General features: G+C 47.2%; 1 protein-coding gene across 11 annotated transcripts in view; it reads left to right on the plus strand.

Moving 5' to 3' along the window:
* Positions 1-23,729, plus strand: part of ZNF618 (zinc finger protein 618) — a 111,744-nt gene that overhangs the window by 68,569 nt on the left and 19,446 nt on the right. For 6 of the 11 annotated variants that reach the window (XM_042835856.1, XM_042835854.1, XM_042835852.1 and 3 more), the window contains 6 exons: positions 9,599-9,688; positions 11,029-11,064; positions 11,845-11,922; positions 12,887-12,976; positions 19,354-19,542; positions 22,774-22,857. In XM_042835856.1, coding sequence (XP_042691790.1) covers positions 9,599-9,688; positions 11,029-11,064; positions 11,845-11,922; positions 12,887-12,976; positions 19,354-19,542; positions 22,774-22,857 — 567 coding nt within the window. The remainder of the gene's footprint in view (positions 1-9,598; positions 9,689-11,028; positions 11,065-11,844; positions 11,923-12,886; positions 12,977-19,353; positions 19,543-22,773; positions 22,858-23,729) is intronic. The other 5 variants (XM_042835853.1, XM_042835863.1, XM_042835857.1 and 2 more) reach the window with 4 other exon arrangements.

Below are 23,729 nucleotides of genomic sequence, written 5' to 3' on the forward strand. Positions count from 1 at the left end.
CAAGGAGGGCAGTGATGTACAGCATCTGCTGTGGTGTCACAGGGTTAAAGGATGCTGTTAAGGTCAGGTGCCTGTGCAACGCAGGGGGACCAAGGTGGCTGTCAGAAGAGGTGCCCCAGCTGCAGATGGATGCGCGGATGGATGCAGCACTGTGTCCCTTGGGTTTGGGGTTGCTGACTGAATGCTGTCACCGCCCCTGGCTCAGAGCTGGGCCCTAGGGAGCACACTGGAGGCACAGCAGAGCTGCCTGCCTTCAAGCCTCGTGCTGCAGCACCTGCATTGCTGCACATCCTGACAGATGCTGTACCAAGTGCGAGCCATTTCTGATTGCTTGATTTCTTCAGTCATCAGGTACTGGTGGTGTAGCAAGATAGCTTTTAGTTTGTGGTGCTCTTGGACTCCTGGAAAGCTGGCTGTGATTCTCACCAGGTCGGTGGTACTGGGGATTGAGCTGCTTGAGAATGGGCTGTACCTGTGCTGTCACCAGCAGTGTCCCACTGGTGCTGGTGCTCTGGCTGGGTGCTGGGCACAGCACATAGCACTGACTGCAGTGTTGAGAGCAGTGCCAGCTCCCCTCCCTGCCTGTGGGTGCTGCAGGCTGCAAACTCACCTGTGGCTTTCTTTCCAGGGTGTTAGCCAAACGTGTTTGGAGTCATCACTTGTGGGCAGGATGGTGGCTCTGAGCATGTCTCTGCTGTGTGACATTGTTTAGTTGGAGGAAGAAAAGTAATTTATTTCATTTTTAAATAGTAAATACTTCACAACCCTATAAATGAAAAAAGAAAAGAAAGATTGGCCTGAGCTTTTAAAAACAGATTTCCCTTTGGGCTCTGACTAAGCATGAGAAAGTTCAGGCAAAAAGGGAATTTGTTCAGAAAAGCAGTGAAAGGTTAGGAGTGAGGATGTGGGCTGGAATGTGCCTTGCAGTCATTAGCTGGAGAGGCGTGGTGTTAATGCCTCTCATGTGCAAAAACATCTTAAAAGTTGTGAATTCAACACGTTAAATTAATGTATTCAGAATGAGGGTTTCCCTGCCCACAGCCCGTACACGTGCAGGATGCGGCGATTTCAGCATTCTGAACAGTGATGGAAGGAATTGTAAGTAGTTTGCTGCTGTTAATTTCAGGTTAGGGAAGAGCCATGACCCTCTACATGTCTTCATTGGTTTTAAATATTCAAATTTGCAGCCTTAATGTTTCCTTACAGTATATTTTAGGCTTTGTTAGAATCACAGAATCCTAGAATGGCCTGGGTTGCAAAGGAGCACAGTGCTCATCCAGCTCCAACCCCCTGCTGTGTGCAGGTCGCCAACCAGCAGCCCAGGCTGCCCAGAGCCACATCCAGCCTGGCCTTGAATGCCTGCAGGGATGGGGCATCCACAGCCTCCTTGGGCAACCTGTGCCAGTGCCTCACCACCCTCTGATGAAAAACTTCCTGCTAATATCCAACCTAAACCTCCCCTGTCTCAGTTTAAGGCCATTCCCCCTTGTCCTATCACCATCCACCCTCAGCTGTGCCTCCTCCTGTTTATCTGCTCCCTTCAAGTACTGGAAGGCTGCAGTGAGGTCTCCCTGGATTTCTTTTAACTCTTTAGAGATTAACAGAGTAAAACATGGGCAGTGTCACTGTTGTGGTGAAGCCCCCTCGTGCCTTGCACCAGTACAGCCTGACGTCAATGCAGTGTGTGGTTGCACACCCACGTACACGTGCCACAGCCAGCAGTTACTCATTTACAACTTTGATTAATTTTTCCAGTGTTCTTATTTAATAATACTCCTGCTCCTTGGGGAAAGCTATAAAAATGGATTTTATTTTTTAATGCGTTTGCATTTTAAGTAGGTAAAGTCTCTTTAGATTCCCATTTGCCTAACAAGTAGATGAATGCATTCATCTCCAAACGGTCTGAGACCAAGAATGATAAATTCCTGTGCAGGAGGAGGATGTCATGGAAGCACTAAGGAACTGAGGCTGTGGTCTGCAGCTCTGTAGCTCTGGGAAGGACCAATGCTTTCTGTGTAATTTTAGTCTTAGGTTTTAGAAAGAAGGTTTCAACTTTTCTATATATCTGTGAATTTCATGTGATCTTATTAATAATAATTAAAAAAAAAAATAAAGAAAATTTCTCCCTCTTCCTCAGATTGTGAGCAAATAGACCATGTTTACAGAAATCTGGATGTTAATACCGTGCAGCAAATCTTTCACCATTCCTAGGCAACAAACTTGAAGGAAAAATACATTTATTCTAATAGAAAGGGTAAGAGCTGTAGTAATCCCATGTTCCATTCATCCATCAGTTTGTCCTGAAAATGCCAGGAGAGCTTTTCTGAAGATAGAATTACATCCGTCCCTTTCATCAGGAAGCGATACGCTTTCCATGCTCCAACGTGAGCTGAAATTTAGCAGCAGAAAAGGTATACAGACATCAGTGCCATTAATTATTCCAGATTCTTTCAGCCTGCCCCTTCCTCTGCTGAGCATTTCAGCAACATTATAGCAGAATAGCACACAAAACTCTTACTTCAAGTATCTTTGAAATGTATTAAGCACTATCCCAGTAAGTTGTAAGCCAGGAGGTGCAGCAGACTGCACTGCTGTGTGACCCAGCCTGCCTCACCACAGTGCTCAGGATTTCCACTTTTAAGGGTCTCGGTAACCAGGAAGGGCAGAACAGTGCAGGGATTGTGTTCTTAAGATTTCCTCGTTTCAACTAAGCATAAAGGTTCGACCTCCAGATTATCTTGGACAGCTGTAGAGAGAAGGCTTTCCTGTCTCCTCTGTCATTCCCAGTATGAAGTTTAAGGTGCCAGGAGCTCTTCCTCAGGGCTGCTCAGTCATTCAACTATCACTTTTCCTTTCCACTTTGGAAACTGTGAATCCCCATCTGGAAATCGCAGTAACAGCATTTCTAATCAAGGACAAATGAGTAGGAGAAAAGTCCAGATGAGATTTGTTTTCCTTCATGCAGCCCATCGTGGTACGTCATTGAATCTGGGCAGCTGTGAGCAGGTGAGCAGTGTACTTCTCAGCCAAACCTTCTGATTTCAAAGGAGTTGACAATAAAATGGCTCTTACTGTATCTTGTGCATAATTCCGCAATATGGGCTGAATTGAATTTTTCACTTGTGGTGGGGATTCAGCATCCGTGTTAGTGTGAACAAAAAAGAAATGATATTGCATCAGCAGGTGAGGTGTGTACAGGTGTACTGTTGTTACGCAGAGTGGATGCTGCAGATTGTTGAGTTTCTGGTAGGAGAACATCAGCGCTCTCTTTCCAGCATTCTTACACTTACACTGAGATGAAATTTAAATGGAAAAGAATCCGGCGCTGCCCCGAATTGACACCAGAATGAAATAAGCACAAAACTTAATCTGCTGGCGTTAATTATATTGTCTGGCATGTCTGATTTGTGGCACGGAATCCGAACATCCTGTTCGTAATGCTGATTTGGGGGATAATTGCAAAATGCCATAATATTTTCACTTTAAATTGCTGATACTTGCTGTCTGTTTTGATTAAACTTCAGTGTACTTTTAAGTGTAGAAGGAAACACTGATGTGCAGCAGCCAGGCAGCCCCTGGGAAGAGTTTTCTGTCTGTCCATCCAGTGAGCGCAGCCCAGAGCTCCGTCCTCCCTGGAAGGCGAAGGAAAACACCACCCCAGTGTGACCATCACTGTGATGAAGAAGGGGCTGGCTGGCTGTCAGCAGTGGATTTGGGATAATTCCGCACTGTACGGAATTTCCTGCTAGTCTGGTGTTGGGTTCCCAACAGGGAGGATTGCATCCAGCCCTGGATGCACAGTGTAGGAATATCCATCGTGCTGACTGCTCAGGTGATGTCTGCTTTGGATAAAGCATCAGGAACTCAGAGAATTCACTGCCCACTGACTTGAAAGCATCCTGTGAAGTGCTGTAAGGTGCAATCAGCTGCTGAGCCCTGTGCCTGCCTGCAGCTCACAGCCTGCCTGGTTGAGGGTGGCCTGGCTGCCTGCAGCTTTGTGCCTGCCTTCTTGGCTTGTCGCTTAGGAGCCCTGCTGAGAGGCATGGGAAGTGCCATGCTAGGCCAGGCCAACGTGTGCCTAAATAAATGTCTGCTGTGACAGAGGCCGAACGTTCATGGGAAGGAAGGAAATGATCATGAAACGAGTGATCTTGGAGTAGCCCACAGGGAAGGATTTTTCCTAACCCCCGACTTAGGAGTGGAGCCGTTGGAGCCTTTGTGTGCAAGGAATTCTCTCCTTTCCAAGTTTCTGGATTTTATGATTATTTAATCTTTACTAACATAACTTGGGATACTTTAATCCCCTTGCGGGATTGCTGCTGACTTTGGGCTTTCCAAGGAATTTTTGCCATTGGACACCTTTGAATCAAGCTCTGTGTAACAGCTTGCCACTGATTTTACTGGCAATTCTCTCCTTGGCTGTAAAATGTCAGGTATAAAGCTCCCGACTGCAGTGCTGGAGTGAGGAGTGGAGGGAGGGCTGCAGGCAGTGAGCATACATTGCTCCCAGTCTCCCCCCAGTCTGGTATCTAGAAGGGAGCTCCTAAAGATGCCGAAGGGCAAGGTCAAAGGAACTGCCTTGAATCTGCCTGGGAAATATCCTGCAAGCTGAGGAAGTCATAAATGTCACCTTGTCTCTCCAGGTGCCCGTCTGGCTTCTGAAAGACAGTAGACACCTCTCTCTGAACTCTTTGTGCCACAGAACTGAGTGAGGGTCCCAGATAGCTTTTCTCTGGCTCTGTTCTAAGGAGACAGTAGCTGTACAGTGAGTCGTCTTCTAGGGATACTGCTCAGGTCATCCATGTTGGACACAGCTCAGAAAGGTGTTCTGCAGTGGTGGAAAAGCAGAATGTACCTCAGGAAATTCCTGTATTTCCTGTTGCTTTGTTTGCATCAAGTGGCTTCGTCATGGTGGCTTTGGATCTCAGTGGAGAGTTGGTTCTTGTTCCTTTCAGTGCAGCAGACATCCCAGGAAAGACGATGTTCAGGTGTGTCCTACACAGCCCTCTCACCAGCCCGCTTCATTCACCACCGGCAGGACACTTCAGCACTGCAGCATCTGCCTGCAGCTTTCCAGGGGTGTGATACCAAGCAGCGGTGTCTCACAGACTGTCCGCAACCCACTGACCTTGGCTGGAGGGCAGTGCTGTCACTTCGTTGTCATAGAGACCTTGCTCTGAAAGCAGCATCACAACCTCGTAGAGATGACAGCTCAACCCATTGCAGCAGGCTTAGCTGTAAGAAATCCAGCTGCCTCCCCTGGCAGGGATGTTGTTGGGCTTTATGAAGCGCTTGGGCAGCCTGGGTGTTCCTGGGGAATCCTGAGGGATTCCTGAGGATTAGTGCTTCCCTCATCATTCCCAAACCTCCTGCTGGAAAGGAGGAGCAGGGCAGGTAATGCTGTGGTGCTGTGCAGATTGCCCTCTTATACACTGCTGGTTTTCTACACACGGGGAGCTTGCAGCGCTGCTGGGTTTCAGCAGCAGTTCAGCAGGCTGTTGTAACTTCTGTTCACTGGTTTTCCATTTCCACATTTGGAGGCTGTCCCAAACGCACAGCTGTCTGTGCTGTGCTCTCTGAGGGTGGAATCACTTAACTTTGAGAAGTATCTGCAAAGTGCCTGGTTTGCTGTGAGAGCTCCTGTGGCAGGTCGCTTCTGTGGCTTCTTCCATGCCAAAAGTAGCTGTGATTCTGGGGCAGGCAAAGCTTACTGCTCAGTGTGGGGAAGTCCTTGGGCATCCCACAGCCTGCTGTGCCAAGATCCGTTTGTGCCGCTCAGCGGGCGGTGTGATCTCATCCTTGCAAGGCTGTCATCTGGATCATCTGTGTAACTGTTTCCAGTTTGGATTTCTGTGATGTTGTGCAGAGCTCACAGCCCAGTGGAAATTTGAGTTTGTGTGCTTTGTGTGGTCTCAGACTCCTGCACTGAGGGCAATTTAATTGATCAGTATTTTTAGCTTGCGATACAGAAGTCCTGACCTTTCAACAAGTCTGATTGCTATTGTTCCCTTCTGGGTTTCTACAGCAGCAGAATCCGGAGGTCCTGGGCCAAGTGCCCTGAAGAACAAAGTCTCTTTTGCCTGCCTCTGCTAGGCACGTGCTCTCTGCCCATGCTCTTTCCTGTCAAAATGAAATATGTGTTTTTTTCTCTGCTGGATTTCTGAAGTAAAACAGCTAAAAGATCTCAAACTGTTCAACTGCGTCTGGGAAGAAAGATGGCCTGGCTGCTACTCCCTGGGGCGGTGTTTCAGGAGCCACGAGTCACTGCTGAGCACAGACCACACGACAGCACTGCCAGCAGCAGCCCTGCAGGCAGGCGGAGAGCAGCGCGCTCCCTGGCTTGTACTGCAAGCAAAGTGGTTGAAAGTGCCTTCTGATCCCAGAGCTGGGGTGCTTGCAAAGCCTGTTTGCTGTGTTTGTATGCCAGCCCTTCACATCCAAAGAGCTGCTTTGTTACATGCCCTTTCTGTGGAGGTGATGCTGTCCTTCGGTGCGTGCATTCCATCTGACTGCGGGTATAGGGCTGTCATGCTGCAGCTCCTCCTGAATCGTGCTCCCTTCTGAAAGACTTATGAGCATGAAGGAGGAATTGTATTTTGGAGTTTGTTGTGGTTTTTTTGTGTTTTTTGTTTTGACTGTTAAATGTTTTGAAACTAGGTTTGTGGCAGTGTAATGTGGTGCTTGCTCAGCTTGCAGCAGGGATGCTGGACTGTCACCTAAACAGTAATCAACAAAATCAGCCATAAGCAAAGGCAGTGGACCTGCAAGAGTCCCCAGTAGCTCTTCCCACTGCCAGCTGTGCTGCTGTGTATAGCAGGTGTGGTGCCCAGGCTGGATCCTACCCTGCCCGGTGCAAGGTACATGGTATCATTAGAAGCTGTCCAGCAGCACATGCAGGCTGGTTGTGCTCACTGAGCTCCTTGCTAAGGAAGCTGTTGTGCCTGCAAGGAGCACAGGAGGTGTCTTTGAGCTGCCAGCAATCACAGCTCTGTTGGGTACAGCTTGGAACTGTGGAGCAGCCCTGCAAGAGTAACTGCTGCTCAGAGAGGGGAAAGCTTCACTCCACACCAGCAGCCTGCTGCTGTGCTCTCCGCACTGCTCCTCACATCTGCGACTTGGCGCTGCTTGCTGAGTGCTATCACAGAGAGAAACAGCTTCATACCAACACCAGCTGGAACAAACTCTCACTTCCCATGATGAAGGTTGTTCTTCCTTAGGGAAAGCAAGTCCCCTAACAGAGCAAATCAAACCCTGTTCTCCTGGTCTGTACCTGGTCTGTGCTTTCATTTCCCCATGCTGCCCAGGGAAGGAGGTGGTCACCCAGTCAGGCTCAGCCCTGGCACTGCCACCCCGAGTTACAGGAGCTGTGCTTTGCTTTGCTTGTTGGACCTGTGAGCTGCTACCCCAGTGCTGTGGTGTGCCCAGCCTTTCCTTTTATTTCGTTCCATTGAGTGTGATTATTGAGCACTTTGCTTCCAAGCTAAGGCTGTAGCAGTTTTCTTCCTCCAAACAGAGATATTGAAAGTGCTCGACATCAGGTACTCCTCTGAAGAATTAGAGTTCAGTTATCTGCTGCATGGCTCATTAGTCTTCAAGAAGGAGGTTGGCTTCTTGTCTTCGGGAACCCAGTGATGTGGGACTGATTACTGATGACTCGTTATGAATTTTCTCTGCTCATAATTGACTGTATATTTTCACAGCGGGTACACAGGTAGTCACTAGGAATCATTAGATTCCCTTTGTTGTCACGTAGGGCCCTGGGTAGATTAAGACCTTCTGCACCATTGTATGGCCACAGAAGGGGCTTGTGTGAGATTGCTGATGAGCTGTAATTAGATGTATCTTTGCAGTGACTCCCTGTGCTTCTGTCACTTGGACGCTGTTGTTTTGCTTCTCTCCATCCTCCTGAAGCAGGGGATCCTTTGCATCTTGCTCTGTTCATCTGAGCTCTGTCTGACTTTTTCATCTGGACTTTAAAAACATCTGTCTGTCTGGCTTACATTGCGCTGCCCTAATTAAGATAAAAAGATTTTCTGGTAGCAGAAGCAAAGTTCCAGTGCCTGCCTGTTGAACACCTGGTGTTTGGTGTTGTCCTCCCATGCATTGCTGTAGCTCTACTTCCATTCTGCCAAGTGAAGAGTGGGAAGTGAAAGTTCATGTAGTGCTGCAACCCCAAGTTGGACCATGAAAACAAGTCCATGGTTAGACTGTATCAATGCATGTGAGCTTTAAATTTGTATCTCTGATGTAGATAAATGATGGACAAGTAAAACAAAAGATGACAGTGTGCATACTCTGCTGCGTTAGAATGCAGTGTGGAGCAGATAAGAGCAAACAATGCTTTGATTCTCTGATGAGTGCAGACATTGGGGCTGAGGAGCTGCAGCAGTGAGTGTGCACAGCCCTGGCTCACTCCTGCTTTCAGGTGTAACCCTTTAGTTTTAGAATGCTTTGTAGCTGCCCAGGCTGATGTGCTCTGCTCGTAACAGGCCAGCTGTCAGGGCTGCCAGCTGCTGTGGCCACAGTGGAGACAGCACTGCAGATGGCACAGAGTGGCTGCCTGGGGGTGAGGGCATGAGGCTGATACCAGGAGGTGGAAGAACCTCGCCAAACTGACCATCAATGATGTTCTCAGGGTATGGCACCGCTGCTCTGATTTTCTTCTTCCATAGGCACAGTATCTGGACCAGAGACTTTGACCAGGGACTTTCACTGTCCCAGTCAGAGCAGAACAGATCCATAAGCATCCTGAGATCTTTGTGTGTCTGGCTTCCCCTCCCCAGCCTGACGTGGCTAGGCCCAAGGGCTCTGACAGAGAGCTGAGCATATGTTAGGGTTGGTACAGCTCTGCTCAGTGTTTTGTTTCCTGTGGAGTCGGAGCCATGCCGGCAGCACCTCCCCAGTGTTTCCAGGGGTCCTGCAGAAGGTCACTGTCCCAACTCAGAGGCACCACAGCCTGCTGCAAATCTTGCTGTAGTGCTCCTCAGAGCAGTGGCAAGGAGAACAAAACTCGCTTTTTGAAGATGTCTTAATCTAATCCATCACAGGGATGGGGTTTGTGCAGGGATGGAACCAGCCCACCTGTGTGAGTGCACACAGGGACACAGGGCAGCACAGGACTGCAGCAGGGTGGGGATGTGGGAAGGGAGTGACGTGAGGGAGCAGACACCAAATAGCAGTGGGGTAACTGTGATGAAGGGGAACGGAGCTGTTGTTGGGGTGGGGTGAACAAAGAGGATGTAGGTACAGACACAGAACCAGGCTCACTGGGCTTTGAGTTCAGTTCTGCCGGTTCATCTCATCTTGTCTGTGCTGTGACCCAGTTCTTCTAAAGGAGATTTCAGCAGGACCTGCTGTGAGGTCCTGTGGGGCTTCACTGGAGAGCAGAGCTGCCTGACTGTGAAAGAGAAATGCAGAAATGTGAGTGTGGTGCTCACCAGGGTCAGTGTGAAGCAGCGGCTGTCTGCATGCCTGAGGAATTCCACAGGGCACGTGGGATGGATGTAACAGCGTGGGGTGTGTGACTGAGCAGTGTTGTCTGGAGCACTTGCTTTTAAATTGAAGGTTTCTGAAGTGGCCTTTTTTCTTCTTCCTGCAGACAACTTTAGGTACACGTGTGACATCTGTGGGAAAAAATATAAATATTATAGCTGCTTCCAAGAGCACAGAGACCTGCACGCTGTGGATGGTGAGTACTGTTTTAATGCTTAGATACCTAAGCTAGAATGAGACATTGGTGCCATGTGATGAAGGCCAGATGTGGTCCTGCAGGACCTTGCAGCCCTGCCGTGTGATGTGTCGCAGCATCCCTCCCTTGCCTTTGTCAGGGGAGGCACAATCCTCATGCTCTGCAGGGAGAAGGCTGCTGGGCTCCTTTCTCTGCATGCATCAAAACAACACCCTCTGCTGGGACCTGTGGTCCTTGCAATCCCCCGTCTGCATTCCTGTTTGTGATTAAGATGGAAATCTTATTGCTGAGTGCTCCAAGGTAAATGGTCAGTTTGACTGCTGGCTGTGCAAGGGTTGGTTGTCTTTTGTTTTCTTACTTCACAGGTTTGTTCCTAACATGCTCCTCTGTGACAACCAGTGTTTCAGAGTTGAGAAGTATTGTTTCATTCTTGTTAATTACTGTGGTAGTGACCTGATGCTGTTCAGCCCAGTTCTTCCTGTGCAAATTTAGATGTGGTCAAGGCAGTGACACTCCAACAGAAGCAGACGCCCTCCTCCAGAAGCACTTTGTTTCGTTTTTCTATACATGATGGAGTAGAAGCAGCAACATACTGTCTTTCATTTGCCTGCCTGTGCTTGCAGGGCATTTAAAACCCCTTGACATGGAGCCCACAGCTACTGCAAACTGTCATTGCACATGCTGGCAGCCTGCTGATGCTGCTCCTCACCTGGCAGAGGAGGGAGGGAGGCTTGGCAGGAGGTTTCAGTTAGCTGGAGCATCCCAAAAAAAGCAAGTGGGTTTTTTTTTTTACAAATAAGTGCTATCCAAAAAGTTTGCTGCCTAAATGTGCTCAAAGAGCAGCACCTGCTCTCTGCCACATACTTACTAGAATTAAATGCATTGAGCTAAAAGTTGCTGTGAGACAGATGTGTCTGCTCCTGTCAGAGGTACCTGCAGAGCTGTGGCTCAGGGAGCTCTTGCTAGGCTTAGGAGAGGGCTTTGGACATAGTTTCTGCTTGTTTCTTTCAAAGCCAGTGTCCATCATGGCTCCACCAAGGGACCAGATGTGTGTCAGCAAACACAAGTGTGAAGCTGGAGTGCATCTGAACTTCCCATCGGGCTGTGCCCATGTCAGAACAAAGGCCATGAGAATCTTTGTATTTTAGGGCTGGGCATGCTCAAATAGTTCCTGTGTGGATGCTGATGGGAAGAAGAGGGACTGGGGCACAGAGCCTGGTGTATTCAGTGGGGCTGAAACGTGCTGAAGCGGTGCGTGAGGTAGAGGAGGAAAACACGGCCATTTCAGAGGATTTAATTTCTCTTTTGTTTCTTCCCCTCCTTTTTCTATTCTGTGTTAGTTTTTAGTGTGGAAGGGGCCCCAGAAAACCGGGCAGGTAAGCTGAGATCCTTCGTGTGCTTTATTTCACAAACCTTTTCAAGCATTCAGTAGCTCAAGCACAGCAGGTCTGCCTCTACGCTTGTAAGAGTCCAGGGAGTTTTGTCACTGATTGCAGTGGGAGAAAAGCATCCTCTGTTCCTCCCTGACGTGTTCACCCCATAGGTTAATGCCCAGCCCTAGTAGATCCCAGGCTTTTGTTATAAATACAATTGATCAGGCTTCTGAAAAATCAAAGAAACGGGTATTCCATGTCTCAGGTGATTTAGTGACTCGTTCAAGGCATAAATTAAGTTATTTTATAAAGTGGGTTGGGTACTGATTTGCTTTGAACTGTGCTGTGATATGTTAGAAAGTCACTGGTGATATGTTAGAAAGTCACTGATCAGCATCTGGTAGCTGACTTGCTGGCATTCTGTATTACTGTGCCCACTTTCAGACATTAAAACATCATTAGGTGGGAGATGCACTGGAAAAAAATCAGAAAAGGTAACTCAGCCTCTGTTTGTTCAGTGTTTCTTCAAGCAAAATCCAATGCATTATTGATCTGTAAGTCAGGATAGGAAGGGCTGGAAGGGGTTTGTTGTCTGCTTGGGGCACCCGAGGTGGAGGAAGGACAAGTCGGACAGAGGGATTGTTGGGTTTGTAATTCATGTTTTGAAATCTTGTTACAGATCAAAATATCATTACAGATGCAGGAGCATTGAGTGCCTGTGCAGCTGTAGAAGGAAAACCTGAGGGTGTTGTCAGCTCTCTTTCTGGTTCTGTTCTCTTGCAGACCCCTATGACCAGGCCGTCATAGCAGCAGAAGAAGTGAAGGAGGAGGAGCCAGAACCGTTCCAGAAGATTGGTCCAAGTATGAGTTATTTTAGAGCTTCACATCTGAAAGAGGAAGCACAAGGGTTTCAAATCTGGCATTAGCAAAGGTGTTGGGACCTCATGGATGGTGAAAGATACCTTTAGGTTCAAGTGAACACCAGCCATCACCAGTCCTGGCCCTGAGAAGTGCAGCTTTGTGATGTTTTGTGTTCAAGAGCTCTGTTAAGAGAAGAGGGAGGAAGTTTAAAAGAAAAGCAAAGTGGTGGTGATTAAAGGTGTTTTGGCAGAGCTGGCAGTGTTAATATGCACACTGCCTCTGTGGTGGGTTCACCAAACACATTCAAGAGAAACAAAAAAGGGACCAAATTATGTCCTCCTGATTCATCTCCATTTTGGATACAGTTGATGAACCCTGGGTTTTGCTTCAGCTTGCAGCTCACTATCAATTCTGTACTTCCCAGCACTGGCAGGAACAGAAGGTATCTGTGTGTGGTTACCCTGCTCCATTTTGTCAAGTACCCCCAAAACACAGATTGGCACAGAAAAACTCATTGCAAGAGAAATCTATTCCAATATAAACATTCTGTAATTAAGACTTGAACTTGACAGCTCTATTTCCTGATCTGAGTGTCCCTGTTGTCCATGCAGCACATACCATCTGTAAATAGAAGACAAAATTGTCTGTAGTGTAGACTTTAAAAACGGATTCTCTCTTTTGCTTTACACACTTACCTGCTGAAATTTCAGACAATCTCTTGTACCTTGTTCAGTTCTGCTGGAGTTGGTCCATCACTGGATACTTGCTTCAACTGCTGCCTTTTCTGGGAAAAGAGTTTTAAGGCAATTATAGGGCAGTTAAGTTCCCAGTGCAAGAGGAAAAAGCTCTAGTGTTCTTTTTGTCACCTGGCCTAGTTTCTATGTAAAGAGACAAGAAGTCAGTGATTTTGTGAGAGGTTGCTGCACTCCTTTCTGATTTTTTTTAATGTATTTCATCTTCACAGAAACTGGCAATTATACCTGTGAATTCTGTGGCAAGCAGTACAAATACTACACTCCATACCAAGAGCACGTGGCACTGCATGCACCTATTAGTGAGTATCCTGCTGGAAATCTTTCATTACAGACTGTGATATACAGTGGTTGCTGATAAAGATGAGGGCTGCCAGGAGGGTGTATTAATTTTGTGGATCCTTCCACTGGACCTTGTGGGGTTGCAGCTGGCAGACTGCAGATCATGTGCTGACCAGGGCACTGCAAGGCTGGGCTGGAATCTCCTACAGGAGCCCTGTTACTGTTAGGTGTCTGATGTCACTGAGCTTTTACCAAAGCCCATGCCATTCTTCACGTGTTCCTTAGGGCTTGATACTTCATTTTGTTGCTTAACTGAAAGCTCCAGTGCCCACAGTCTTCATTACGAAGAGACGCACGAACTTTTCTGGCCTCCCCTAAGTAATCAACACACATCCTTGTGGGGAAGCATCTTTCTTAGGAGCTTCTGCGAAACTATTGCAGACAGCAAGTTCAAACTGGTTTTCAAAATCATGTGAATTACCTTGGCAGCTTGCTACTAAATCACAGGCAATAAAATATTTATTTCAGGGAGCTCGGGAAAAGGCAGTTCTCAGCATACTGCACGACACTACAGTCTGCACTCCCCAGACAAAGGGCAGTTTGTAATGAGCAATTCAGTGTAATTCAGTGCATAAGTCTAGTAAAAATAGTTGAGAAGCTCTTCCTACGTGCTGGTTTAGGATGCTTTAATAGTATGCAGAGAAGTTCTTTGCCCCTAAACTTTATGCTTTTTTCATAGCATGGTGCTGCGTGGTGTTGCAGTTCATGTGCTGTGAGCCAGCATAGTTGCTCTTTTGCCCATGTTTGCCAGGCTGCCAGCTGTTTGGCTGATGATGGGGATGGATGAACTTGAGCTCGTTAGATTAAGTCGATTTTGTTAGCTGCTTATCTGCAGCCAGCAGAGGGAGTGCACACTCCTTCCTCGCCAAAATGAGTTTCAGTTGAGGTCTAAATTGTAATAAGGCAGGTTTAGTTTTAGACTTCTGTAGAAATAAATAGGGAACATAATCCACCAGACCATTACTTTGATGGTAGGTCTAGGCCTGGTGGCTCTTGGCAGCACCCATGTAGGTTCTCTGAAGAATGGAGATAGACCAGCTCAATGGTGGAAGATGTGGGGCACAGAAAACCTCTGCCAGCAGTTGACCTGCTTACCTCCATGAGAGTTAACTCAGTGCTTATGTTTGTACATCCCTGCACCTTCCACTTCCCAGGGTAGACAGTAGTCTTAACCTGGGTGTCATCAGGTGCTCAGAAAAGCTGCTGGGGGTGAAGAGCAGTAGCTCAATCTCATAGAATAGATGGACCCACTGACACCAACGTTTGGTGTCAGTGCACATGCAGACCACTCACATGCAGACAATGAAAGAAATATGGTGGTTGTATAGCTAAGGAGCTGTGTGCTGTGAGTAGTGTATGTTGAATCTCTGTTCCACAAGAACAGATCACTATCTTCCCAGTACATCCCATTTCAAGGGAATTTATCACTGAGGATCTCTCTCCCTCCTCCCAGCCATCTGTAATAATAGGCTGCAGCTGCTGGTTCCAGTCCAGGCTATCCTATAAAAGGAAAACACAGCCATTCCTCTTTGAGAGGAATTTGCCTGAGGCAGGCTGTGCAGATCTGACTGCAGATACAAATGGTCCATGGAGGTACTTCTTCCTGTGCAGAGTGCAGTCATGGGGTCACCTGCCCAACATAAGGCTGAGGGCTTGTGCTGTGAGCTCAGTGTGTGTTATTTGGCTGCTGTAAGTCAGGTCAGTCTGAAACTGTAATTTGGGTGAAGTCAGAAAATCAGGTGTTAGGAGAGCTGCTGAGTGAAAACCTGAGCTCTGAAGTATCAGGATCTCAACTGTCTAGGGGAGGGATTTGTCAAGCAGGAAGGTGTGGCTTTCCCAGTTGTCATGAGTATTGGAGGAGGTGGCACACTGTTTTGAATGCTGAGGTTGGAGCCATTCTTGGACTGTGGTTTGTGTAGTAGCCTTTGCAAAGAAGAAAAAGCCTGTCCCTACTTCAGATTAGACAGTAGTCACAGAGAGAACATGTCCAGTCCTTACAGCAAGTAACTTTTACTAATTGGTCACTTAAGAACAGATCAGGATAATACTACCACAAGGTTTAAAACCTCCTTATAAACTTTTTCCCTTTTTTTTTTACGTTTTTTTTTTTCCTCTCTTAGTTGCCATGACCAGTAAGATTTATGATTTACAGTGACAAACCACTAACCCTGATGAGCATACACAAGAGGGTGTGATTAGCTCCCAGGCAGGCTGGCCTATACATCCTCCCACCTTGCTCTTCCTGTCAACCAAAGTCCTGTGATGTAGCTGTGAACACCTGGTTTCTGATGCAGTGCATAACTGGCTTTTCTCAGTCCCCAGCAGTCACCGGAAGTAAAGCTGAGACTCTGTCTTTACCATGGCTGTGGTATTATATGACAAATGCTGCAAAATTAGCCTGATAGAATAAAGAATGCAATTCAGTATCACCAATCCAGCTTCTTAGGTCTCTCTGCTGGAGTACAAACTTCCCTTCCGGAGCCTGTCTTTCTGTGATGATGGATTTAAAGTTATTGCAAAGAGGCTAAAACAAAGACTTATATCCTGCAGAGTCTATGGAGCCTTCCAGGATAATTTTTGTCATTGCTGCTCGATATCTGCTGTCTGGCAAAGCACTCTGCTGTAGGGGTCACTGGAATTGTTAATGCCAAATGTCTCCTTCAGAAGTCCTCTTTTGGTAGTCAGGAGATAGTTCTAGCTTTAGGAAAAAGCCCTGAGTTGTTACTCTTTTGGAATATTGATACTCACAGTGTTTTTATTGGCCAACAGATCTGTTCAGTTTGGGAAGGGGGTCAGATGCTGTTTCCAAAGAAAATGAATTGTAGGATTGGAGGCATGTTTGTTGTCCCACATTTGAAGGTAACTGTGCTACTTCAGATGTTCTTAGATGTTGTGCTTACAGAGAAAACCTGGTGTGTTAGGGATGTGGACAGGCTGGAAAAGCCTCTGAGTTAGGTTTTATCTTTTTAAGTCCAGGATTTCCTGGTAACTGCTGTATGGCACCAGACTCCACAGAATGAGAGCGTGTGGTGAGAGCTGTGGTGTCTGCACAGCTATCCACAGCCATTGGGATGAAAATCTGATGTGATGGCAGGTCCTCAGAGTGCTAATAAGTCTTGACGGCGCTGAGCAGCCTCACGTGAGGCCTCCGCTCACACACCAAACCCCAGCGACAGCTCAGCTGTGTCAGTCTCTCTGCCTGTGCTACCCTATGGGATATCAGTCTCTTGGTTGCAGACGTGCCTCTGCCTGTCAGTGGGTCTTGTTGATCAGACCCCGACTTCCTCGCTTCACCGCACTCGCGTCACAGAATCACAGAATGGCCAGGGTTGAAAGGGACCTCAAGGATCATGAATCTCCAACCCCCCTGCCACCTGCAGGGCCACCAACCTCCACGTTTAATGCTAAACCAGCCCCATTGCCCTGGACCTCCTTAAGGATTGCTGAGCTGTGTCTGACCTTGCTGGTCCTCGTGAGACCAGATCTTGCCTCTGACCTGTGAATTGACCTGTCAGCTTGACCACAGGTGTGCTTCATCACCGAGAACCTTCCTGATGACCCAGGTTCCTGGCTGACCTGGCTGCCATCTCTGTGCCTGCCGGAGGCTGTGGGATGGAATCTGTCTCATGAGACCACTGCCCTGCCAGCCCTGTGGTCAGACTGAGCTTCTGAGGAGACGGTCAGACCTCCTGCATGCTGATGCCTGAGGTGCTCATGGAAATTCATCAAGCCTGACCACTCAGTTACTTTTCTTATTGTAAAGAGCACTGGATACAATTTGTTCGTCAAGAGATGTTCAAATACTTGCAGTGTTTCTTAAAGATAGGTGACATCAGGGCTTTTTCTCTTAAGGAAAGCAGTTCTTTGTGGTAGTATGTCTGGTATCCCCTCAGGTCCTGCCTGACCAAGAAAATAAAAAGTAGATTCCAGTTGTTTGTCTTTCCTTCCTCCATGTCATTGAGTGAAACTTGAGAGTTCAGATTTTTTTCCCTCTCCAAACCTGAAGTGCCTTAATTTCTTATACAACAGAAGTGTTTGTAAAAAGAAGCACATGAAGTGTCTGATAGATTTCAGGACTGTTTTTTTCCCTTGGAAAGTTCCAATATCAGAGGTTTCCACCTAACGTATGGAATTTCAGGCCATTGCTAAGGAATCCCTTTCCATCATGTCCGTTAAAGAGAGATCTTTCTCCAGCAGCAGTGGTATAATACCATCCAAACCATCTGAATGACATTTTTAGCCATATTTCCCATCTATCCTGGCAAGATCTTTCTGAAGAAATATGGTGCACAAATCAGTGAAAACTTCTACCTGCAGTATGGTAAGCTGCTCAGAGACTCTGATAACCTGTTCTGTTATGGTGATGCATTGTGGCAGCGTGGATTTGTCTGTCTTCCAGGGAGACATGTTGAAATGCCTGCTAGACTTTCTCCTTCACTGTTGCAGCATCCTCCAGACTGCTAGAGTACTAATATTCTTTTCTCTATCTTGCCTCACCGATTCAAACTCTGTCTGTGCCGTGTGTCAGATGGAGTAGCCTTATGTAGGGTGTGAATTTGAAATGTACAGCTGGAGAGTGAAGGGACTAAAGCTGGGTCTCCTGCTGCATCACGGATTGCTGATGGATGCTACCAGGCAGTCAGTCTGTTCATTCCTGATGCAGGCCACCACATCCTATTCGACGAAGATGGGAAGAGAAGGAAGTCATTTTGGAGGCTTTCATATCGCTCAGACTTCTTCCTTCAGATCTCACAAAGGGAGCAGAATCTGGGCTGCTGAGGATCTGTGAGGACTGTTTGTTCTGATGCTGGATACGTGGCTGATTGCTTCTTCTGTCAGTTGGTATAAATTGGGAGATAAATCAACAATTTGTGAGGCTGGGCCTCACTGGAAACTAGACGACACATAAGCAGGACATTTTCATACCTGACTACATACTTGCTGGCAGTTTGTCAGTAAATGGAAAAGAAATTAAGTCCAGAAAGCAAAAGCAAGCGTCCTGCCTATACAGCTGGCAAGAGAACAAGCAGAGAAGAAGTGTTTTGACCCAAACTGTGGGAGAACCTAGTGCAGACTCTCCTGCTGAAGTACGCTAAAACACACATAGGGAATGTCATCTTGGAGCTCTGTAACATATAAAATGAAGCAAAAAAATGTTTCCTTTGAGTATCTGTTTGCAAGTTGCTTTGACATCATCACTCTGCCATGCTGCTGACCACTGGCAGGGACAGGTGAGATTTGTAATGTCTCATGTGATCTTGGAAATGTGTGCGGTCCCAGGCTGTGACTTCTCTCCTTACCCATGCTGTTGTGCTGCTGTGGCAGCGCATGGCTTACAGCTGCTCAATTACTGAGTTACAGTAGAGGATTAGCAGGTGCTGGTGTTATCCATTCTAGCTGTAGGCACCCCAAATTATCACGTGTAGAAATTGCTGCTAATGAATTTTGGCTGTGGGTAATGTGAACCCTGTTCCTTAGAGCTTCTTGGCAGATGGTTGCAGTGGCACTTGGTTTCAGGAGTCGTATTCAGAGTTGAGTGGAAAAAATCCCTGAGGAATGAAGGCAGTTGTTAGGTTGTTTCCCCATTTTTGTAATTTTTTTATTAACCCTTGGAGCCTAGAGAGAGGGCCGTCCTCCCAAAGGTTTTTTGTGTCACTTCTGGCATTAAAAATTCCCGGTGATCCTCACTGTGCATTGCAGAGACTAAAATGTAGGTCAGAGCAATTCAAAGAGCATATCCCAGTAATACTTGGGATTTCTCCGTATGCCACCAGCATTTGTGTGGAGATGGGGACCAAAAGGCCTTTTCTGACTTGCAAGATGAGAACTCTGCCTCGTAATTCATTTCTTTGTATTATGTTAGACAGACAAGGAGTGTAGCTGTGAATCTGTGCTGTGAAGGATATGTGTAAGGCTCAAGGAGCAAAGGTGTAAGCTTCTCCCTGTGCAGAGCTCTGACTGGCACATGAAAAACCTGCACTTGGGGTTCAGTCTCTTCCTGATAAAGAAATGGAGCACAAAGATGCAGGTACACCCAGCCAGGCCATGGAAGTCAAGTAGGACTCCGAGGTGGATGGGGTGATTCCTACTGCAGGAAGAAGGGGTTGGTCACATAGCAGTTAAAGGTGTGGAAGGAAACTAACTCAACTTCAAGAATTGTCCCCTCCGGTGAGTAGGGAAAACAGTTTTGTTACACGGGATCAGTGAATCCACAGATGCTGCAGGTCCCCATGCAAGGGATTCATGAGCATGGCTGTTAGAAAGAACCCTCCCAGCAGGCACACAAGCTGGGAGCTGACTGACTGTCCACGCACTAGTTCTGAGTGTTCATATCCAGAGTTCTCTCGATCTCCACTCTTCGTGGCAGTGAAGACGCAGGGGAGCCAATCCAGCAAAAAAACACCGACTTCAATAAACCGATGTTCCACCCTCCTGCACCGCACCCCTCCCGGCGTCCCACCGACGTCCCAATCCCAGATGTTCCGCGCTCCAAATTCCGGATCCCCAGGAAGCAAGGCCATCACAGGTACCAATTGCCTTTCTACCGTCCACTTTCTTAACTGCTTAGATCCAGCCCTGTCCTGGGTTGGCTTTGGACTCTTGCTGGGCTCAGTCTGCTCCATCCGTGACTGTCCCTGAAAAGTTACTCCAAGAAGCAGCTGAGGGGTTTAGATCCTTTAGCACAATATAAGTAAAAATTAGATCATCAAGGTCTTTATAACCCAGTGACAAGTTTTTGTTCTTTAAAGCATCGCACTAACCACAAGATGCAGAGAACCCTGTTTCAAATCCTGGTGTCACAAACAGGAGAGCTTTCTGACAAGGATTGGCTTTATTAGCTTGTCAGGTACAGGGATTTGGGTTGGGTCGTTTGGGATTTTTTTCGGCTTTGTTTGGCTTTTAGTTTTCCTTTCTCTCAAGCTGATATTTGCAGGGTTAGGCCTGTGCCTCAGCAAGTGAGATGGAGTACAGGTGTTTTCTCAGTGCTCCGCTCCCCACAGGAACCACTGGGAGATAGGCTGGGCACCAGCAGAGATGGAACCACCGTAGAAGTGTCAGGAAACTCAAGGTAGATTCTCCTGTAGTCCCTGTTCCATCCTTCCAAACAAGATCAAATGTAAAAAAGAAAATAAATAGGATACGAGACATAGCATTCACGTGTCCAGGCAGCAGGGAATTGCTCGGGTACATCTGTGGGGTCAGTTGATGAACACTCTGTCTTAGTGCAGAAGAAGGGATGATTAATTAGCTCCTTAAAAACCCCTGAAATGTTTGGCATGGACAGATGCAGGGAGGCAGAGATGGGAGAGGCCACAAGATGCTGTGCAAGGTAGTTTTTGTTTGATTACACACATCCACAGCTGCCAGCTGTTGTAGTGAGCAACCTATCTTACAGCTTCTGGGTCCCAAATTTCCATACTGTTGCTGCACCTCTTAAGAATGTATTTCATTCGAGCCCTGATTTGGGGTCTGCCTGGTTCAACCAATTTAGGTGTTCAAGCTGAGGAACCGCTTTCATTTTTATGTAAACCTGCGATGACTTCTTCCAGTCTTGTGTCTCTTTCAGAAGCAGAAAGAGCCTAACTGGGTGTTACCATGGGTCCAGATTTATCTAAGTAATAACTAAAAGGTGATTTATACACGCAGACATCTTTTTCCCCCGCTTCTCTAACCAAGAGGTATATCAGTACATTGGGTAAAAAACAAGCTGTTCTCTTCCTGTACGTGGGAAGGAATCTCACAACGCTTGAGTCTGGTACATTGACCTTCAAGAAACAAATAACTGCCTGGGGGTCCGACCATATCTGTCTGGTAGTGTGTTTTCCAAGATGTGTTTCAGGGCAGCTTCTTGTACACATGCAATCTGAGCGGCAGACTGGATTTCTGGTACAAATGCATTGACCACTTATCGGGAAGACAGCCTCCAGAAGGGATGCCTTCCAAGTGCAGCAGTTAAAGGCACTCCATGTGGGCCTGGGTAGTGCCAGGGATGGAGGACTGCCATTCCACTGACGGTATATCTGCAGCCCCTTGGTGGACTGGCACTCTGCCTTTACAGAGAGTTTTGCTTCACATGCAGACAGTTCAGGTGCAGAGAGGAGAGAGAACTGGTGTCCGCTGCCCTCTTCTGTGCAGGGGGGGATACACTAAGATGCATTAAACCCGTTTTTTTTCTTACACCAGACATGGTTGGGGATGAGGACAAAATCACCGTGCAAGTTTTTTACAGTTTTGGAAACCTCCACCTCAATTTCACTTGTGACATAAGCCAGGATTTGAATCTAGGTCTCTTTAGGGGTAGGTTGGCCAAGTCCCATCTTGTCATGGTTTTGTGCTCCCTCTGTGCCATCTGGTTTGCTGGTTACGTATGGCCTCTCCTTTCTGTTACTTATCTGTCAAAGGGGACAGACTGGATAATGTCTCTGGTTCCTTCTCAGCCCTGTTTAATGTGACTGTTTAATTGATTTGATTACCAAGTTGCCCTATTCTGCATTTTAGAAAGAATCAGTGCCCGCTAGCACTGGAAAAGTCCATTGAAGATTCAGGAGACAAAATTCATGGGCAGATATTTTGCAGCCACATCAGGCAGAAAGACTCTGTGTGAGAACCTCGCTACAGCCCAGAGCTGCCTGGGGTCTCAGTGTGAGGGAGGCACCACAGGGCTGATGGCTCCAGCTGTCTGCAGAAATACCAAATGACACGGTTACCCCAAATCAATTGGCAGCAGCCCCCGTCAGTCTTGAATTAAATATTTCTTTTCCCACATGACCTCCCTGTGCAGTTTGCCCAGCAGGGCTTTGCTCAGCCACATTCAGCTGAACCTGCTGGGTGACATATGAGAAGAGTCTATGCAGCACGGGCCACACACATTAGTTTGGCAGATTCGCCATTCATGTCGCTGATTTCCCATTGATCCTTCGAGTCACCTTCCCAGATACTGCAAACCCAGTTGAAGTGAGGCAATAATGCACACTACTTGTACTGAAGTTGTGCTAAGGCACACTGGGCTGAGAGGAATGGCTGGCAACTCTAACCCTAAATGTCACCGTGCAGTGACATTTCAGGACACTGCACCCCTGCCCACTCGAGGAATCCTTATATTGCAGTTACTGGGAGCAGCCCAGCCTTGTGTGTCAGCAGGGTGCCACAACAGGTCCTGCCTGCATGGCCTTAGCAGGGCAAGGCAGTGATGTTACTGTTGGCCGGCACAGCAGGGCAGAGGATCCACAAAAGCTTTTCCAGACTCAGGGGCAGCCCGTGGGTCCTCGCAATTTAAACATTTCAGGATGTTTAGCAAAGCTGATGACTAGGAAGTATGGGGAGAGCTGGCATGGGGATTCAGTAGGTGACACTCTCAACATCGTGGTGAGGACCAGAGTACCATCTGCAGATCTGGACACTTATGCCAGAAGCTTTGAGGGCTGCATGTTGTCTTCAGGAAGGGTGAGATAACAATTGCTTTTTTCTGCAGGCAGGAAAGCCATGACGCTCTTGGTTCAGCTAGGACTGGTTTTATAGGCTCCTTAACAGCCACTGCAGGCCACCTCAGCCACAAGGCAATGAAAGAAACCATCTTATCTGTTATCTCTTCAGTGAATCTAGCCCATTTTCATCCAAAATGAGATGATACTGGACTTTTTGGCTATATTCAGGGAATGCAGTTATGTGGCACAGAGGGAATGTTGTGTCCCTCCTTTCTGTGTAGTCCTATGTCCAGTGTTGGTCAGTCACCATCCCTGCTTTGTTCTCCACCCAGCAGAAAGTGCTTTCAGCAGGAGAGTGGAAGGCAAAGCGCAGAACAACTTTGAAGAAACAAACAGCAACTCGCAGAACTCCAGCGGTAAGTGTGCTCACTGCCTCCTGCCATAGCTTCCCACATCCCTCTCCAGAACAGGAATCAGCTGCAATCGGTGATCATATATGTGGGGAAACTACTTTAAGCTTGCAAACAGCTGTCCTTCCTGGGGTATCGTCCTCTTGTCGCTCCTCTCCAGATTCATGATGATATGGAGATTCTGCTCCCAGGTAGAGTACTAAAGTACCTGGGTGGTTTTTTCAGTGGGGATCAAAGAGGTAGAAAAGGGGAATGTGGATGAAGATAAAGGAGTATTCATTCTTTGTGCATCGGAGAAGTATTTGTGAAGTAAATCTGTTTGCAACAAACAAGAGAGCTCTGAGGACCATCAATAGAACAGTGGTTTGCATATTACAGTGATGCTAACTGTGACACTATATTTACACATCAGTGTAATTTGTGTCCAGCTGTTTGTGAGTTTGCTATACGGACGTCACAAGAGATGTGGAGATGTGGGAGCAGAATTTACCCCATTTCTACAACTCTTTTTGAATTTTAAGACCAAGTAGTGGTAACTAAACATAACCACTGGCCTGGACAATCTCTAAGACAACACCATTTCTAGTCTTTACAAGATTTTCATACTGTCTGTGTATTCCTTTGACCTCAAGTGGAACACTGCCTCTCCCACACGCTCCCTAAATGGAGCTTAACAGACAGACCAGAAGTAATATAATTTCAGCATCTTGATGCAGAGATAAATAAATTGCCATTAGAAAAGTCTGGCCTCCTTTCATTCCCCATGCAAGGGCACCAAAACACGTGGTGTACACAGTGCTGCTGCCTGCAATGGACAGGTAAGGGATTTCTCCTTGGGGTGTGTTGCACCGTGTCTGCCGTGGGGGTTTATGTCTGCT

Source organism: Centrocercus urophasianus, unplaced genomic scaffold (assembly GCF_019232065.1).
Source record: "Centrocercus urophasianus isolate 14NV4802_14NV808 unplaced genomic scaffold, USGS_Curo_1.0 seq_55, whole genome shotgun sequence".
NCBI classification, from domain to species: domain Eukaryota; kingdom Metazoa; phylum Chordata; class Aves; order Galliformes; family Phasianidae; genus Centrocercus; species Centrocercus urophasianus.